Source organism: Silene latifolia, chromosome 11 (genome assembly GCF_048544455.1).
Source record: "Silene latifolia isolate original U9 population chromosome 11, ASM4854445v1, whole genome shotgun sequence".
In the NCBI taxonomy this organism is placed as follows: Eukaryota; Viridiplantae; Streptophyta; class Magnoliopsida; order Caryophyllales; family Caryophyllaceae; genus Silene; species Silene latifolia.
Genome location: NC_133536.1, coordinates 26,118,190 through 26,131,726, shown reverse-complemented (window position 1 = coordinate 26,131,726; position 13,537 = coordinate 26,118,190). Strand labels below are relative to the sequence as shown.

Sequence of the window (13,537 nt, the reverse complement as noted above, 5' to 3'; positions counted from 1 at the left end):
AGACTCTTGGAACGAAAAAACGCCTGGCCTAACACGGCCAGGACCCGGATACGACTCGACGCATTTCATGCTTGGTTAAGGTTCGAGAAATATTTTGGATTTGAATTTGAAAAAAAAACGAAGGATCGATTTGAAAATGAGATTTGAAATGGGCAGCATGCCGGCTATAAAAGCTTGTTTTGGCCGAAATTTCTAGTCCTATTTGGGCAGCATTCCGCGTTTTTAAAACCATGCTAATTTTGAAAGTAAGTTGTTCAAAAGTTCGGTTTTGAAATGGACATGGAAAATTTTGAAAAGACTCGGGAAAACAACTTGCACATTGTCATTCTCATGTTATAAGAATGTATGCTCCTAGACATCTCTAAGTCTCGGCGAGTCTTCTACAAGAAGGTCTATACCCTCCATCCTTTTGCGGTCTTATAGAGCAAGGGCCTTAAGGTAAAGTACCTAGAAGAGCGTCCCCACCATCAAGAACCACGCGGGGTGAAGTGGAAGCGAGCAATGTGCAGCTTCCTAGCATAGTGGGACGTCGCCCCCCACGCATCACAAAGAAACGCTGGGACGGCCCGGAAAACTCCTTAAGGGTTTATGCATGAATCGTAGCACTATGAGTAATGTTTTACTTTCCAACACTTTCTTTTCAAGTTTCACCTCGGAGGAAAAGACCCTAGAAACAAAGTGTAACTAGTCCTCTTTTCCCAGTGAGTCGCCAAGCGTGGACAAGGCCCTCGGGAGGCTGCGTCCGCGGGATCCACACTAGGCATAATCGACTCGAGGTTCTTTCGAATCGAATTAAGACAAATTAGAGTCGCCACCAAGTTTTTTGGGAACTTGGAACCGTTCAAGTCAACTTTACACCTTTCATCGAAAAGCATAAAGCCAATCGACTACGAGTGATTAAAGATAAAGACTTGTACCCTATATCACTCGATTTGAATGACTCTCGTAATCGAATGGTATTTAGACGGATCCACAAACCATAGATCTTGATTAAGGGGTGAGGGTACGTGTTAGGAAGCCCATAAGGACACCTAACCCCGCCCGTCAATAACGGCCTCTACTAAGTCAAGTGTCGGATTTCAAACAAGGTCATAGCTACTACGATATATGATATGCAAACATCGTTTTAAAACCCTAACATGTGAAGTTTCTATGTCGATTTAGATGCAACTAAACTAACTTTGTCAAAGTTGTAATTTAGCATGTGGGTTGATTGATCTAACAACATATAAATGAAACAAACAAGGCTTGATGGGAATGGGGGAGCCGTTGGGATCTACCTATTACAACCCAGGCATTTCATGCCGACACAATGAGGAATTAAAGATACAACTCGATCTAAATACAATTGCTATATACAACACCGTACATGACACATTACACGGCCATTCGGCCTAGAAAAACGTGCACAAAGGGGTGGCCCACGACTTACATGACTCACGGCCTTGGGTCACTCCTCGTAATGTGTGCTTTCACTTAATCTTATCGAATTAGACATTGGGTCACACACCAAAGCATGCATTAGCATAAATCGGGCCATGTTGCTTTAAACAACATGCGATTTACTACGCTCTTACTTGCATTGGGGCACAATCATCTAACCAAACAAGACTAAAGTTTTCACTACAACAAATCCCCTACATTTAAGACACTTTACCATCGACGCTTTAACAAAGCGTCGACCACATAATTCACTTTTCTTCCCTTTATGATGCGTTATTACGTCATTGGCTTTAATAACCGCGCAGGCGTGCATATATTAGCATATACTCCCTCCATTCAACTCCACACTAACACTATCTAATTTGCACAAGTTTTAAGAAAGAAATAAACAATGAATAAAAGTACAATAGGTTTATCAAAAATCTGCTTTATTAGTTGAAAAGTAGATTGGATTACCAATACAATTAGGGATTAAACTTCCCACCAAAAATTACAAGTGTTTAAAAAACCCACCAAATGAGCTGATTTTTTCAGTTTCCCCCCAAAAAACATCAACTCACAATTTGCATATGGTGGTGATATCATGGAGCTATTACTGCAATTTAAATGGACAAGCACACACACTCATTCAATGGTAGACCATGTGGTGGCTTTACTACTTCAAATTATGGCCAGTTAGGATTAACAAGTGTTTCAAATTTTTTTTAGCTCTCAAACCAGTAAGGTATTTATATCATTGAGCCAACTCTCAGTGAGGTAGAAACAGGCAAACAAAACATCAGATAACCAGTTGACTAGAATCACCCCAATTTATTTCCAAATGCCATACTGTATGTAGACAATGTACTCCATTAACACAAATTTTTTTCCAAAAGCTGCAACACAGTAACACAAAGCATTCAAAACTGAGCACCTATCAGAAATTACATTGGATAATTTGGATTTGAAGGTCAAATTTACCAACCCACTTGAGTATAAAAATGAGCACACTTGACACCACACGCCCCACATTTCCAACATTCATTTCTCTTTGAAAATAGTTGGTGATTTATACAGTCAAATAAACACCATTTTATCATCTGCTAAAAATTCCGACCCTTTACTAGATCTCTGCTAAAAATGCAATCTTTCTTATGATTTCTGCATGTTTACACCATTATATACAAACATCAGATGCAATGAACGAAAAAAGGGAAATGAGTATACAAACAGCACACCATTTCAGCAGATCTAATAGGGAAATGAGTATGCAAACAGCACACCATTTCAGCACATCAAATCCTAACATATTCCTAACAGCACGGCACCAGCAGTAAAATAGATGACCCAAAAAAAATCAAATATAAGAGAATGGGACAAGTACCTCCCTATTTTGGATTCGAACCATATTTTGCAAGCATCCTCCTCTCAAAGTTTTTGAAGGCAATTGACTCCTCAACAAATCTGACAGGAACATCGACAGTAGGAACATCGACGGTATCTTCGACCTTTAACCTCTTATTCTTCATATGTTCAGTGTATCTTGCGACGATGGCATCATATTTAATTGAGGCTGGTGATTTCGGCTCCATTACAAGTTTCAGAGGCAATCTCGGAGGAAATAGCCGAACATCATCAACAGGAACACAAAAACCAAGATCGTCAAACTCAGTTTCCCCAACTTGAGTCCCTAAATCATCCGGACTCAAAGAATCAGGGACACAAGTTGTAGGAGGAGGCGAATTAGGTGGAGATGACTCATTATGGTTAGGATTAGGTGAGGTAAGGACTGATTTCGATTCATCATCTGATGAACCAAAACTGTACCAATCAAGAACGCATTGCAAGCACTCTTTGGAACAATTTGCATGTGGCTTTTTCATCAGGAAAAAAGATGAAGATTTGAGAGTAATGACTGATAAGAAGAGATTTGTGAAAGTTGAAACACAGATCTGAAAGTTTAGAGAGACAAAGTTGGAAGCGGCGTGTATTAGAGAGGGAGAGGATTGAGGGAGAGTTAGGGTTAATGGGGAAGGATCTGGAAGAGGGAGGTAGTTAGGGTTAATGGGGAAGGATCTGGAAGAGGGGAGTAAATAGGAATGGGTAGTTGAGGGGATAGAGTAAATGTGGGTAGTTCAGGGATTTTTTGAACGGTTTTGGGTTATATGGGTGTGGGCCTCAGATTTTTTTGGAGGGAGTAATTAGTGGGTTGGATTGGGTTAGGGGAAATATTAGTGGGTTGGATTGGGTTAGGGTAGGTTTTGATGGAAAATTAGTGTGGGCCAACAATGACATTTTTTGTAAATATTGAGTTTTAATTAGGATAACATGGGGATATTATTTGCCAAATAAGGAAAGTGGTAGTGTGGATTTGAATGGATGAAAATGGTATAGTGTTAGTGTGGAGTTGAATGGAGGGAGTATATAGTAAAAGTTGAGCGCACTTTTTCATTTTATTAAAAAATTAAAAATTAGCCTAAATAGCACACCAATTATTTCCACCGTGCGCCTAACCCATCATCTTCCATAAGTTTCTCCCATTTTCATTAAAACAAAACCTAGCTAATCAACTGGCATCTCCCATTTTCATTAAAAAATCGACAAACCGTTAATCTCACTGCTCAATCTAATCGATTCAACAACTCATTTATCATTTACTCGCGCATCAAAATGCAAATTGGGGATTCATTCATAGCAATAGTCGATTCAATTGGGATTCATTCAATTTCCAGTTATAAATTAAGACAAAGGTTTGTTTACTTTCTTCAACATCAATTTATTCATTATCGTTCAATTACAAAGTACTCCAGACGTTATTACTGTCATACGTGTGTTGAATTAGATTTTGGTATAATTAGATATTAGCGATTTCAAGCATCGAGTGTTATTAATCCAGTTTCCCAACGGTTCTGGACTTTAATAAGTAATTATTGCTCTTGCTTCTATCTGTTATCTGATACAAAGTACTCTATTTCTGGAACTACCACCTTGATGCTCAGTTATAGACGATAAATGGAGACATGGGTAGTAAAGGGTATACTTATTACTATTATTTTTGAGATATTTTTTTCGTATATGTATTCAACGGATAGAACAATGTCCAACACACAAAGAATCCCCAATAGATGCATTCAACTGATTTCTTATTCCAATACTTTTAATTCTAATTTGGTTTTTGGGTCTTTGCATAGTTTGCATTTTGATGGCAGTGTTAGCTTTTTTGAGCCCATTTCGATAATGTATTTTAGTAGGATGAAGTATAATTAATCATATTCATAATCAGATGCAATCAACCTGCTGTGAATCTAAGTTGGTTGTTATTGATTTTGTGATCTTGATTGTTGTTGTTGGCGCTTTCGGGTTTTTGCTCTTCCCTTACGTTATGTGTACACATACTAAGCTTGCTGAGATTACTAGTTTGGTATATTATGTTTTGGAAGAGGAAATTTGTGAGAATCTAATTATATATGGGTCTTTGGGGGTTAGTATTGTGTGTGCAGCAATGGCTGCTTGGGCAATTGTCATGTGTACTACTCGAAAATGCCGTAATCCAAGTTGTCGGGGCCTTTGGAAGGCGGCCGAGTTTGATATACAGCTTGAGACTGAGGAATGTGTTAAGAACTCCAATCCTGTGGCTAAGGATGGTATTAAAAAGGGTTTATTTGAATTGCCTCGGGGTCATCATCGTGAGCTAGAGGCCGATCTTAAGAAGATTGCACCGCCTAATGGATGAGCGGTTCTTGTGTTTCGTGCCAGATGTGGATGTTTTATTTTGCAGAATATAATTTGACCAGTGTGATTTTTTGGTATGCAAGTAGCTTATTATCGACTCTCGTTATGCGATTTTCTCTAGAAGGTTGTTAGTGAGATTGAGATATTCAGATTCTGGAAATTGATTAGTGAAGTACTTCGTAGATAATTTCCAGAAGCTTTGTCTTGGCTGTAAAAAAACGAAGATTAGAGACATGAAGCTTAATGTCACACGGCTCTAGGAAGGATCAAATTAATCGCTTCAGCCAAAATTTGCAGGTGAGAATCCGACTTCTTGAAATAGTTCAGTAATTTATTTTATTTTCTGGTGAATACTCTTACAACCCATTATTTTAATCTGTTTTGTATTGTTTCTAATTTTTCCTTGATCACTCGTGTTCTTAAAAGTAACTTCTAAGGTTACCTGTCTTTTGATTATGTCTTAATTCGCATTTCGGGTAGTTATGCTTCTCATAGATGATATTAGTGCAGTAAGTCCTGTATGTTTGAGAGTAAACCTGTGAATTAGCTATGCTACTCAGATTCGACTATGTGTATCCGACAGGGTGTGCATTTAGGTGTAGGATCAAGACAGAATTCCCAAACACTTCTCAAACACGTGATCTCAGACCTAGTCATCAAAACAGAATTCCCAACAACCTCTCTGATGATGCAGAAGTGATCCCAAAGGATCAAGAATTACCAAATGCAGCCAAAGAGACTTCCAATTTAGAGAATGGTCAACTAACTAGGTCCAATAATGTCCGAGAACTGTTCACGCCCACGCGTTGTAATTTAATGCCTGAATGGTCGGATGATGTAGAATTTGACGAGGAGGAGGATGTTGTAACAATAGGTAAGGTTCTCCAGCTTTTAGTGTGCTTTTATAAATACTACCTTCGAGTCAATACTTTCAGTTTGCGTTTTATTTTGATACTTTTAGTGTGCATTTTATTTTTTTGCGTTTTATTTTGATACTTTTAGTCTGCATATTTTTTTAGATGCTGAAGGAAATTACGATTTGGTCAGTCACTTAATCCACCCTAATGATGTTTGGCATGCTAACAACGTGAAGTACTTTGTCACGTTTAATGAGTTTTATCAACCGCTGAAAAAGGGGGGCATATTCTTGTAAGATTTATTGGGGATGTTGCAAAACAGGAGCAGTTTTGTCCAATTAAAGAAACAAATTGCCGTCATGTCAAAGAACACTTCAAAGTTGAGATTGTTAAGTTGATTCGTGTAAGAATTTCTCCTAATCTATAAAGTTGATCTCTTTTTTACGAATTGGTTAGTGCAGGTTCAAATTTAATGTGCTTTACTATAATGTCTTTATTTATGTCTTTTGTTTATTTTTTCTTCCAAGTCCCGTTTTGTTATACCCAATGGTGATTGCTACGACCAAGGGATTCTAAATTGCACAGGTAAAAGCTTGAGACAATATAGACATTCCTTAAAGAAGAAGCTTTTTAAACCTACAACATTGATGAAAGAACAGATATAGCAATCTGCGCCTTCTGGACATCCTCATGGCAGTTGGATTGATTTGGTTGATTATTGTTACGGAAAGGGACAGGTATATAGCAAAGAATGGTGTCATAATAGTGTACTTACCCGCGTATGTGCCTGATGTAGAATTATTTATGATTTTAATTTGGATGCAAAGGTATACAGATTGTGGAAAAGAAGCATGTGCACTTCAAAATCATGTTCATACAACCGGAGCTAAAAGCTATGCTAATATACGAGCTTCTTTTGTATGTCTTCATCCAAATTTAACACATCCATACATTACATTTGTTAGTATATTTAGCCATATCATCTTGTTGATATTGTGTTTCAGGAGGAGAGAAATAATAGGGAACCAAGTGTATTGGTAATGTTTAGGAGTACTCATCAAAAGAAAGACGGAACATTTGTCAAAGAATAACTTACATGTAACTAATACAGAGGTACTTTTTACTTATTTCACTATTCTATCACCATGTGTGTATCCATCTGTGAAGTCCGCTGCTACTAGGTAGGGTGATGATGCTACAATTGAAATTTCACTGCTTAGAATGGTAATATATTGCCTTCTGTTAATGTAAAAACGTGTGTGTAGCCAACCAAAATTTTGCAACTAAGGGTATACTGGGGTCATGGCTTCATTTGATATTGCAGCAATATTAATTTCATTTGATATGACTGGCTTTTGATGGTCATCTTACCTCCCGTCTAACCGGATCTAGACTTGTTACAATGCTGAGAACCTTGCATCAACTCTAAATATTGTTGGGTAAAAACAATTTCCTGCATTAGATTTGAGCTGGTCTTTGGATTGAGTTCACAACAATCCTAGTATTTGCGGAGAATGATAGCTTTCACCAAATTAAAGTGTGTCTGAAATATGGTGGAACTATGGTTGCATTACTGATTAGAAAAATTACATTAGTGGAGATCTCTTTTGGAAATTCGAACTATGAACCAAGGTCTGCAAGTTGGCTGGGTCTTTGTTTGTCGACTTCTACTGTGAATTACCAGACTAGGCTTAGACAATTATACTTTAGGTCAGATTAAGTTACTCCTGTGTAAGGTTGCTATCTGCCAAATAGAGCCCTTCGAGAAGAGAAAGCCTAGCTATCACATTAGCAGGAAATCTAGGCTCCTTAAACCGACAGTTTCTCATATAGAACAACCGAAGTTTGTTCAACTTTCCAATTTCATCAGGTAACCCGTCCATAGACGATCCACATAAACAAACTAAGAACAAGTAGACTTCCCATCTCACCAATCAACTTAATATCTCCTAATTTACATTCCACTAAATGCAATGTTTTGAGAACTTTTAGTTTGCACAAGGATTTTGGTAGCCCTTTCTCAAAATTCATATATCGCATTTCCAAGACCTTCAACTTTGACATTCTTTGGAAAATATTTCAATCAAGAAAAGAATCATCATGTCTAAGTTGTAAACTTATGTTGCTACTATTAATGTTAATGTTTAGCTGATGTTGCTTCGCAGTTTCATTACATTTCCGCTAGCACTGAATTATTACCTAATACTAAATCGACGCGCTCATTTGAAATTTGTAGGTTTCTGATTCTTTGGATGGTCAAGTCGCGCCGGAATAATGAGACGGAATGTTATCTGCTACAACTATCGCGTCGAATTATTTTATTAAGAGATTTTTTGTTCTAGTACCATTTGATAACTTCAGTTTTAATATGTATTTTGGATTAAGTTTACTCAACAGTTTTTCTATATTGGCATGGTTGAATAATATAATAATTGTAGTAACTAGCTACTAATTATTATATATGAGTTTTCTAATTTTCGTGGTTATTAATTATGAGGTTCTGTTACAATATAACGACCCCAAACCGACAAAGTAAAGTGTAAGAACTTTGATTAAATATATGCTGTGATGTATGAGTACAACAAAATTGATGCATACAATAACTCGTTATAGAGAATATGAACAAATGATGCTTAAAAGCGTCATGAATATATAATTTTAGCGTCGTGATTATGCCATAGAGTGACACTTAAAAGCGTAGTTTTTATTATTGACGCATAAATGCGTCAATAATGGTGACACCAAAAAGCGTCAAAAAATACTGACGGCGAAAATTTTGACGCTTTTAAGAAGCATCGAGAATATAATTATCGACGCTTTTTTGCGTCGAGAGTTGGCTTTATAAACGTAAAAAATGCAAGGGATTTGTTGTAGTGTTTTAGAAGAGGTTTTGACTCGATAAAAGTAAAACTAATTACAAACAAACTACCAAACATGACTCGATAAACAAAGTAATTACAAGATACGAAATAACGAGATAAAGATGAGAAAATAACGAGAAAAAGGGACTACAAGGACACGGCCAAACACGGCCTACACGATCTAGCATACCCTAATCCTTAGGTTAGATTCATTAGGTTAGATAGATGATTGCGAAACAGGATAGAAAACAAGTTAGAAAACGAGTTAGAAGCAACGTTGATCGATTGAGATGACGTCACGCCAAGGTGTATTCTATACGGCCAAAGGGGGTCAAATTAGGTCAAGTTTGCTAATTAAGTTAACTCATCGAGTGTTAATAAGAAGGTGCTAATCACGCACTCTTATACTAGCGAGAAATTAGGTGAAAGAGAGAGATGCATTCAATTAGGTTATAGAATTGTCAGTTGAGTTTTAAAGCTACGTCGATGTACCCTAATGTGTCTAATTAGGTTATTAAATTGATCTAATGTCATCTAAACGAGTTATATGTTAACAATCAGAGGTCATACTAACATGTGAATGGTCCTAGGGTGGGTCGAATCACACGAAACAGAAGAGGGGTCAAAAGCGAAGAGCGAAGTTAGAATTCGTTTTATTAATGCCCTACCTTGAACACGAGGATATGTAAATGAGACGGGGGTGTACGACCGACTGATGTAGCGGTTTCTTTCCCATCTCAAGTCAACGCAGGTGTTCATGGTGGTACTTTAACTCATACTCGGACTAAACTAGTTTCATAGTTAATGAGAACAATCGATAAACAAAAAACGATAAACAAACAAAAACAAACTATAAAAAACAAACATAAAAAACGAAATAAAAGGGAGAAAGAAGAGGATTTGAAAAAACATTAATTTAAATATCATTTAAAATAATAAAATACTTCATCGACGACGCCCATTCTACATCGTAAAACGAGCTCCAAATAATGACAATGACAACTAAAGAATACATGTGTCCTATCATCATCGGGTGTTTGTCGGGTTCTCTATAAATTCCAATATCGACGGATACGGGTATCTACACAGAGGTACGTATTTGAGATCGAACTCTGAGAGCATCAAAGTCCATCTTGCTAGTCGTCCGTTGAGGACGGGTTTCTCGAATAGGTATTTGACTGGATCCATTTTGGAGTATATTTTGACGGAGTAGCTAAGCATGTAATGACGTAGCTTCTTCGTTGCCCACACAAGAGCGAGGCATGTGTTTTCGAGTTGCGAGTATTTGCACTCGTACTCCAAGAACTTCTTACTAAGGTAGTAGATATCCCTTTCTTCCTTTCCTACGGTTTGAGCTAGCATTGCGCCCATGGCTGTTTTAGTTACTGTGAGATATAAACCAAGAGGTTGATCTCGTTGAGGTGGCATAAGCACGGGTAGTTTAGCTAATATCTCCTTGATTCGGTCGAATGCCTTCTGACAGTCATCATCCCACATGGTGTGGTCTGTTTTCTTGAGCGTTTTGAAGATAGGTTCACAGATCATGGTGAGTTTCGATATGAATCGACTTATATATTGCACTTTTCCCAGGAATCCTCTGACTTCTTTTTCCGTTTGAGGTTGTGGCATTTCGATCAAGGAGTTTGCCAGATGTTACTCCGAATGCGCATTTCTGAGGATTGAGCCTCATGTTGTACTTTCGTAGCCTTGAGAAGAATTTGCGAAGGTTCGCAATATGCCCTTCTCTATCCTTGGACTTGACAATCATGTCGTCTACGTATACCTCAACTTCTTTGTGCATCATGTCATGTAGGAGTGTAGTTGCGGTGCGTTGATATGTAGCTCCGGCGTTGATTAACCCAAACGGCATGACCGTATAGCAATAGGTTCCCCATTGAGTGACAAAGGCGGTCTTATGCATGTCTTCTATGGCCATCTTGATTTGGTTGTAACCCGCGTACCCATCCATGAAGGATAGTAACGCGTGATCTGCGGTATTGTCCACCAATATGTCGATATGTGGTAGAGGAAAGTCATCTTTAGGACTTTCTTTGTTTAAGTCTCTAAAATCAACACAAACACGGATTCTCCCATCCTTTTTGGAGACGGGTACTATGTTGGCTACCCAGTCAGAGTACTCGGAAACTTTGATGAACCCGGCTTTGAATTGCTTATCGACTTCTTCCTTAATCTTGAGAGCCCATTCTGTCCTCTTTCGACGAAACTTCTGTTTCACGGGCTTGAAACCTGGCTTAATTGGGATTCTATGTTCGGCGATATCCCTGTCGATCCCTGGCATGTCTTTGTAGGACCAAGCGAAAACGTCTTTGAACTCGTGTAGGAGGTCTATGAAACTGGCCCTTTCAGTGGGGTTCAAGGTAGTCCCTATCCTAAGTTCTTGGGGTTCTAGTTCGGTTCCTACGTTGATGGGTTCGGTGTTCTCTATTACTGGTCCCCCTTCCCCCTCTTATAGTATTTCCTTGGCTATGTAGGGAGGTATCTCAATTGAGTCTGGGTCTGGGTCATCCTCAGTATCATCGTAAATAGAATTGCATTCAAGATAACACAAAGAGTAAGCAGAACCTGATTTATTCATATTAAAGTTTGAGAAAAGTTGAAACAAATAAGCCATATGATCTGTGGTCAGCGGCGGTAAAGGGACAGTTTTTGGGACATTTCCCGAACTACTGTTACTATTTGAGGCTAAGCTAGGAGAAACAAAGGGAGTGGGGACGACGACAGGAGGAGACTCCTTAGTGACTTCTCTAGACTCCGACTCTGACTCCGACTCTGACTCTGACTCGAATTCATCGTCTTCTGGTTCTCCTTTGAACATCGCTCCTTCTCCAGTGGTGATCTTGAAGAGTCTTCCTTGATTGTTGGTCCACTTGATTTATTTTCTCCATCCTTTTTGCTGGTTCGCGTTTGTTTCTGTGATTAACGTGGTAGGGTTGAAGTGGCTGTCTTGATATATCATAGTAATGATCTCATCCTGCGCGGCTCTAACAAATCGATCTTCTCCAAACAGTAGACTAACAGCTTGTTCGTCTAAGCAAGGTGCTTGACGAGCTTCGACGGTAAGAACCGTTTCTGGAGGAATGAAGTAGAAATCGTGAAAGATCTCGATTCCGGCTAGCTTCCTTCCGAGGTAGTGCCAAGGTTCGGGAAATCCGTGAAAGAGTTCTTGACTTCCTTCCCTAACAAAGTATCCATTTAGGGTAGGGAAATATGGTCGCACTTGGACTCCTATATGCTTACGGCTTTGAACTTGAGCAAGCATCTCGAGAACTTCCTTCTTAGTGGGTTTGTATCCTAGTCCAAGTGATATTCTTTTTGAGTTGCCTTCCTTGTAGGGAACGAAGGTGTTTCTTCGGACAGGGTTCAAAGGCATTCCAGGGAAGTATCCCTGGGATTTGAGTATGTGGTTGACCACCAAGTTGGAGTAGGGATCGTAGTATAGGGGTGCCAACTCTCTTTCTATGACACTTATGCTTTGAAAGCCCCCAAGTTCATGTACTGGATCCGCAAGGACTTGATTATTTGACTTCTTTTCGATTATTGCCTTAATGGGCGACAAAGTGATCGTCACCACTTTGCCATTTAGTGAGGTTTTGATCTTTTGGTGAAGAGTGGATGTTACTGCTTTGGAAGCGTGAATCCAAGGTCTTCCCAGGAATATGTTGAAGGAAGCTTCAATGTCCACTATTTGGAAGTTAACCTTTCGCTCAATTGGCCTTGTGGCTATGGTTAGGTTAACGAGTCCTACTACCTTTCGTCTTGTACCATCATATGCGCGAACACCTTGATTGGTGGGGGTCCAATCCGACTCTTTCATGCCTAGTTTGTATGCTGTTTTCAAAAGTATGACATTGACCGAGGAGCCATCATCTACCAAGGTCATTGGCACGTTCTTTTTTAAGCAAATGACAGTGATGTAAAGAGCCAAGTTGTGACTAGCGCCAAAGGGTGGCAAATCTTCATCTGAGAAAGTAATAGGATTACTTAGCTTCGGTGATTCTTGGAAGACCAAGTTGACTACATCGTCGGGCGTGGAGTTATGTGCTACATTTAGTTTGGCCAAAGCTTGCAGTAAAGCTTGGCGATGTGGGAATGAGCTTGCTACTAATTTCCAGACTGAAAGATCAGACTTTGTCTTCTGTAATTGCTTGAGCAAATGATCACTAGAGTCATCTTCGTTATCATTTGGCGTGATAACGTTGTTTGGACCATTTTGAGTAGTACTTTGATATGGACGCCCCGAACGATTTAGGTGGTCCACATCTTGGTCTTCACCATTTTGGACTATTTCCTTGACTAGGGAGTGTTCAATGAGATACTCGTCTTCATCATCATCGGCCCATACTCCATTGACTGTAGCAAGCCCCCTCATTCTCATGATCTCGTCCTCTATTTGTGTAATTTGGTCGATTAGCTTATCAACCACGACAACTACTTCTTGCATAGTAGCATTTTGGGAAACGATTAGTGGCGCATGTTCTTTAGGTGTCGCGTTGGGGTCATGTAAGGTTGTCACCATATTTTCCAATTCTGAAACTGGCATATACACACTCCTTGCCCATGCGATGAAGTCGGTAATGGTAGGGGAGATGGTAGAGTAGAACCCTTCATTCTCGATCGCGTGAACCTCGTCTTCGATTGGAGAAA

General features: G+C 39.0%; 1 protein-coding gene and 1 long non-coding RNA gene across 3 annotated transcripts; both read left to right on the top strand.

Annotated features, from left to right (window-relative positions):
• The first annotated feature begins 4,705 nt into the window (after window positions 1–4,705).
• Window positions 4,706–5,155, top strand: LOC141613135 (uncharacterized protein At5g19025-like). The gene has a single exon (XM_074431871.1). It carries the CDS (start codon window positions 4,706–4,708, stop codon window positions 5,153–5,155), a length of 450 nt encoding a protein of 149 aa, XP_074287972.1.
• A 182-nt stretch (window positions 5,156–5,337) lies between these two features.
• Window positions 5,338–8,498, top strand: LOC141611428 (uncharacterized). Of its 2 annotated transcripts, XR_012528614.1 has the most exons (7): window positions 5,338–5,451; window positions 5,738–6,028; window positions 6,174–6,414; window positions 6,597–6,748; window positions 6,839–6,929; window positions 7,016–7,124; window positions 8,248–8,498. It is a non-coding gene; the product is annotated as an uncharacterized LOC141611428 (long non-coding RNA). The 2 variants fall into 2 exon arrangements; XR_012528615.1 differs by lacking the exon at window positions 5,338–5,451 and having other exon boundaries at window positions 5,938–6,028; window positions 6,334–6,414; window positions 6,539–6,748.
• The last annotated feature ends 5,039 nt before the right edge of the window (window positions 8,499–13,537 follow it).

Coding starts and splice junctions, on each gene's coding strand:
- LOC141613135 (XM_074431871.1), top strand. CDS start 4,706: ATGCAATCAACCTGCTGTGAATCTAAGTTGGTTGTTATTGATTTTGTG.